This window comes from Corvus moneduloides, chromosome Z (genome assembly GCF_009650955.1).
Source record: "Corvus moneduloides isolate bCorMon1 chromosome Z, bCorMon1.pri, whole genome shotgun sequence".
Lineage (NCBI taxonomy): Eukaryota > Metazoa > Chordata > Aves > Passeriformes > Corvidae > Corvus > Corvus moneduloides.
This window is the reverse complement of record NC_045511.1, coordinates 72,595,947-72,601,946: the sequence shown is the minus strand read 5'-3', so window position 1 is coordinate 72,601,946 and position 6,000 is coordinate 72,595,947. Positions and strand designations below refer to the sequence as shown.

Below are 6,000 nucleotides of genomic sequence, written 5' to 3'. Positions count from 1 at the left end.
TCCTGAACCAGCAAGGGAAATCTTTAATGAGTCATAGGCTAGATTATAAATTACAAGAGCAATTCTTCCTTCCTTCTCCCCCCAGATAACCACTCCAGTGCAAGCAAGACTTCTGATAACTTCTTCAGAAGAGAAAGCTCTCACATTGCTCTGCCTCACAAGTTTTGTAATCTATGCAACACATTAAGCACCAGAAACTGTAAACCATGATCTCAGAGACTAAGAAAAAAGAAACAAGTTTACCAGCTATGATACTATATGTCTTTTCATGACCTGCTACACCTCACACAAACCATGTCAAGAGCTGGAAAACTAATTCAGAGTTTTAGGCCACACTGCCAAATATTAAGGAAGATCAGTATCTCATTCTTTCAGGGGTAATGAATCTCTTGCTATGAGCCCATTCATCAGGAACTTACCAGGAGACACTCATCTATATGAAGCAAGCAAATCCTGCCCCTTTCCTTCTCTCTCTCAAAACCCATCAAGTCTTGTGCTTTCACAGGGTGTAGTCTATTTTGCTTTATTTCCTGGACAGCTATTTACAAATAGAAGATCTTCTTGAGTTGCGTACTTAACCTCCACCTAATTTAACAGGTACATATAAAGAATTAGATGAAACGTGAGCACTATGTCATAATCCTTTGTTCTAGCACTTGTTTAAAAAATCTTGGCAGAGTCAATGAGTACAGTCCTTTTAAGCCAAGGAGGAGGGCACACAGCTTCATAAGAATGACATGAACAGCCAATGCAAGAGAGAAAAAAATTATTACCTAAGTAAAGCCAGTATAGAGGATATCTTACTCATTAAAATTTTCCTGTCAGTATTCAATGATATTTCAAGTAGTAGGCAATACAGTTTAATGTTTGGTAATAGTGGCTAACTTGTGACCACTTGCATTGTGCTATACAAATGTGGCTTTAATAGCATGACTCATAACATAATAAAAATATAAGTCAAAAAGAACAACTAAAGCCGTATTTTAGTTTTGATGCTTCCATACACATTCTTGCTAGCCTTCAGCATTGTGTTTCTTGGAGTCAAGAAGAACTCACATTTGGAAATGACAAAGCACACACAGATGTAGTAAGAAAATCGGTTTTATTTTCAAATTTTATAGAAACATTTTAACAATGCTTAAATAAAGCCACTGACAGCAAGTTTCTGTATATATTCCAGATAGAAACTCAAGCACTTAAATTAACAAATATTTTGATTTTGCAACCCAGCTATTCTATCATAACTATTTACATTTTCCTACAAATACTAAAAAGTGAACTTATGCCATTAAGATAACATGTAAAAATATTTCTAAAGCATAGCCAAACTCACACATTCCCATGTCTGCATTTGTCCTGCAGACAAATCCCCAAAGGCACTAGCCCAGATTATGTGCATATTAAGTCCTTTTTAAACAAACACGGTTCTCTTCAATATACCAAGTAAGTTGTTTTCTCCCACTACAGTAACATTTAAAGATAAACGGGGCTCAGTCAGCTCAGTTCAGTTTTCCTGTTTTATGATCAGAGTATTCCATCTTGTTTCAATTAAGTTACATACCAGACTTTTAAAATTAGACTGCAAATTTCAGTGTAACTTCTTTGGATAGACACAATGGAATACTAAACAATGTTTAGCAAATTAGAGAACACTACAGATTCAAAGTATTTCAAGTTGTTCAAATGTTGAATATAATCTTTTATATTTACGCAACAAGAACTTTGGTACAAGTATTGTAATAATGCTTATTTTTACAGCTTTCTTTCAAAAGTCCCTGATTTGTTCATAATTTATGTGCATATAACAGATATCTTTTCTGAAGTCTTTCGTGGCAGGGCTTTAGTTAATGGTGGAGGCTTGTAGAAACACACTGCCATGACCACAAAGATGATTGTGATGGTTTTGCAAGCAGCACCTGAATGCAAAGAACAGGAGAGTCTTTATTGCACTCACTTTCAGTAGCAAACACAGTGTTCCACTCATTTATAAGGCTTTATATGGTGATTTACATACACCCAGTAAGACTGAAATTCATAGCTTCCATTTAAATGTATTTTACATGAATAGCAAAGGGCAGATAAAAGCAGTCATCCAACTGAATTCAGACCCCTCACCTGCCTGCCAGTTTTTGCTTGCAGCAGCTACTACCTTTGTTCAGTTCTGTATTTCTTCACCCCATTCTAGCCTCAAGTGCAAGTCTTCCTTATTTCTTGTTTCAGTACTGTCATTCATTATATCAATATTCCATTTTCCAGAAACTAAAACTTCACACATAGAATGCCTGTTAAGATCAGCCATCTTAAAAAGTTACAGAAAGGTGTTTGTGCAACTTGGAAGGCCAAGGAGAAGGGCAAAGCAGTATTTTATTTTATCACAAATATGCCACGAGATCCTTAAACCTGAAATTGTGACTACTGCTTTTTCAGTTTCAGAATTAGTCATCAGTACTTCAGTTTACATACTGTAAATATCAAAATTGCCAGAACACAGGACAACAGCACTTATCACAGATGCAAGCTTAGCCTACCCTCCCTCCCACTAGCATATATACCTCACATTTGAAGGGAACAGATTGTTAAACAAGTCAAGAACTTTTCTGACTAGTGTTCAGAGATATTTTCAAGAACTTAATATAAAGTTAGGGAAAAGAACTGAAATACAAAAAGAGGAAGAAAGCTCCCCAGCCCTTAACTGCCAACACACCAACCCAGAAAATCACAGAATGGTTCGGTTTGGAAGAGAAGCTAAAGACTGTCTAGTTCCAACCCTGTGCTGGGGGCAGGGACACCTTCCACTAGATCAGGTTGCTCAGGGCCCCATACCTTGAACACTTCCAGGCATGGGCCATCCATAACTTGTCTGCGCAACCTGTTTCAGTGCCTGGACACCCTCTGAGTAAACAGTTTCTTCCTAATATCTAACCAAAATCTACCCTCCGAGTTTCAATCCATTACCCCTTGTTCCATCACTATGCTCTCTGACAGAGGCCTCCTCTATCTTTCTTGTACCAAAAGGCCACCATAAGGTCAGCTTGGAGACTTCACTTTCTCAGGCTGAACAATCCCAATTCTGTCAGCCTTTTCTTTATAGCAGAGGTAGTCCATCCCTCTAATCATCTTCACATCCGTAATCATGCTCATTGCCCTGAAGACAGACTGAAGTGTAAGCCAGTCCCTTAAAAATCTAGTGTGACAATGAAGCATGACCAAAGAGCAAAACTATTTCATGTTACTATTAAAAGAGTGTTTTAAGTAGCCTTTAAGGTTTAATTACTGTGGTGTTTCTCTTTCCATAATATTTTGCTGATCATTTATGAAAAAAAAAAACAACTTAAACACTGCTGCTAAAAATGAAAAGTGTAAGGTTCTATTTTAAAATAATTCCCATCTATCAGCCAGGCTCAGTGTATCTATTATCTAGTAGATGTATTTAATATAAAAGACTTACTTATGCCCATCAGCAAATAAGCCATTCTTTCATTGTCATATACCCAGCAAGCTCCTTTAGTTTCACATTCATTAATATCCCACAGAGTACAACTGTTGTCTATAGCAACACCAAACAAAATGGGTCCAGGAATAGTACCTAAAAAACACAGTAACATGTTAGAATGTTTGAGTTACTTGGCATACCTGGGGTTCATGTATACAGTGAAATGCCATACTGGTGGGAAAGATAAAATGGGAGAACCAAACACTAAACAAAACATTTTAATCAAAGTCATAGGCCTCATATTACACAGTAAGTCTGCACCTAACATTGCTCTCAGTTAATAGGTAGGATCCATAGAGTTAATTCTTTATACAGTTCTCACTTTGTTAAGCAAGAAGTTTATTCCAAGACTTGAGCTTCTTAATTTCCTTGGTCTTCATTGTAGAAAAAAGTAATTAAAATCAGGGGTGAAAACAACTAATCAAGGAAGCAGGAATTTAACTGAAAGGAAGAAATTCCCTTTCTTCTGATCATACACACCAATCTGTTCCAAATGAAGAGAACTGAAATACCATGATGTTTATGCGTTCAGTTATACATTTCTTCCCATTCCTCAGATGTAGCAAAGCTTCCAGTAAAAATGTCACCAAAAAAAAGCACAGTGTTTAAAATTATTCTTGCATAGCTTTTATTAACTCCGTGTGATTTTTGTGTATTATAATGCACAACTGTCTTGGATCCGGGTATAGCCAATTTTAGAATAAACATACCAGGTACATCACTGCATGTCTACCCAACCTATTCAAGGCCTAAACTCTCCTAGAGCTAACCAAGTAGCTATGTCCCTCACTAGGTCTTCAGCCTAAAACCCTTGTGTGATTCCCGAAGTCTGCAACAAAAATATGTTGCTGGTAAGTAATGCTGTTAATTGATGCCTTCTTCAGTCATAGTATAGGCAGTGCAAAAAGTTCTATCTCTCCACACTGAAGTCAGGAGTTAGAGCTGTATCATAAATATATGAACTCTGAGTAAAGTGAAACAGAGAGACCCTCATATAACATTGAGCACTATCTTCCAGTTAATTTCTACCTGTGAGGATGTTTGCTTTTGTTACACTTTATTGGTAGAATGACTTAATCACAGTTTGAATACAGCAAAGCAAAACTCACACTGTTAGATATGTGATGTCAAAGGAGAGGGAATGGCTGCAGTACTAAATATTGGAATAGAAGGCCAATCTTGTGTCTTGTCCCAGTCTTGAATTAAATATGCCATTTAAAAACAGTCTACTATGAAAACAAGAATTTAAGTTATGTCTGAGAAAATTTGAATCAGTGGGGACCAGAAAATACCTATGCATAGCTCTGTTTCCTTTGTTAAGGAGATTCATCTGTCTTACTGAAATGTTGGAGATGCTTAGATTTAGAATGTAAGTATTATATTTCCCACATCATACTCAATAATTATTTATGTACAAGTATCTACAATTTCAATAAATGCTAAAACTAGTCAAAGGTATTTTAAAGGAAGAAAGAAGAGGAAAGGCTCCACCTATTCACTTTCCTTTTAACTTCTGGATTTCAGATGTTAACTACATGAAGCTGTTTTCTATTACATCAGTTTTTCTTATCTCAGCTTTCAGAATAGGCCTTCTTCTGGGGAAAGTAACAACAGATGCCTTTAACTGAAAGAAGGACAGTTACCTGTATTTGGTTTGTGCTCATAAGACTAAGAAAGGCTACAGAGAGCATGAATACCCTATTAACAAGGAATTTGAATCCAGATGGTACCTTACAACAAGTGTATCCTATAACCCAATGACAAACTGCTTCAAGCTCCTCTGAAAGCTTCTTAATACATTATTTAAAAGTCTAGAAAAAATTGTCAAATAAGTAGATTATTCAGAGGCAAACGTTTCAACAAGAAAGTCATACCCAGTAGTCGCAGAAACACTGACTGTACTCCAAGAGCAAATGAGCGCTGTTTATCTGGCACACACCTGTAAACAAGATTTGCAGTTTAACACAGAGTAAACAAGTTCCACTTCTGTGCTGTGTCCCTCAGTGAATATGCTTTATCTCTATATACTCTTTTAACCTGTTAATTGCTGAGGGGTTTAGAAATCCAGTGTGCAGAACAAGTAACTGAACTATTTCAAGTGGTGTTTAGATAAAAGATAGAAAAAACAGCAGTAGCCCATCAAGAAATTTTGGATTTAACTAGTTTAACAAAATAGTATAAATAAAAAGGAAGCTTGCTATCAGCACCCTGATATACTGCTGAACACTTTTTCCATAGAACAACCAAGGAAATTAAAACAGTGCTAGGATGCAATCCTGAGCTATTATACCTAAAGAAACATGAATTGAGACTAGACTACAGCACAGCACAACATGCTGTATTTCCATAACCTTTGCATATATTCATCTGACCTCAATAAGTGTGCTGGCCTCTGCTATACAAACCAATATATTGATTTAACAAGTAGCAAAATTCACCTCTTTACCTCTTACCTATTTTAAGATTCTTTTCCAGGAACAAACATTCCCATGACAGTGTCTTAAAGG

At 36.4% G+C, this 6,000-nt stretch overlaps 1 protein-coding gene across 3 annotated transcripts in view; it reads right to left on the bottom strand.

Moving 5' to 3' along the window:
- Positions 1–1,083: 1,083 nt before the first annotated feature.
- SLCO4C1 (solute carrier organic anion transporter family member 4C1) overlaps positions 1,084–6,000 on the bottom strand; it is a 28,575-nt gene continuing 23,658 nt past the window's right edge. For all 3 annotated transcript variants that reach the window (XM_032096950.1, XM_032096948.1, XM_032096949.1), the window contains 3 exons: positions 5,368–5,432; positions 3,449–3,586; positions 1,084–1,916 (listed from right to left, as the gene is read on the bottom strand). In XM_032096950.1, coding sequence (XP_031952841.1) covers positions 1,792–1,916; positions 3,449–3,586; positions 5,368–5,432 — 328 coding nt within the window. In that variant the 3' untranslated portion in view covers positions 1,084–1,791. The remainder of the gene's footprint in view (positions 1,917–3,448; positions 3,587–5,367; positions 5,433–6,000) is intronic.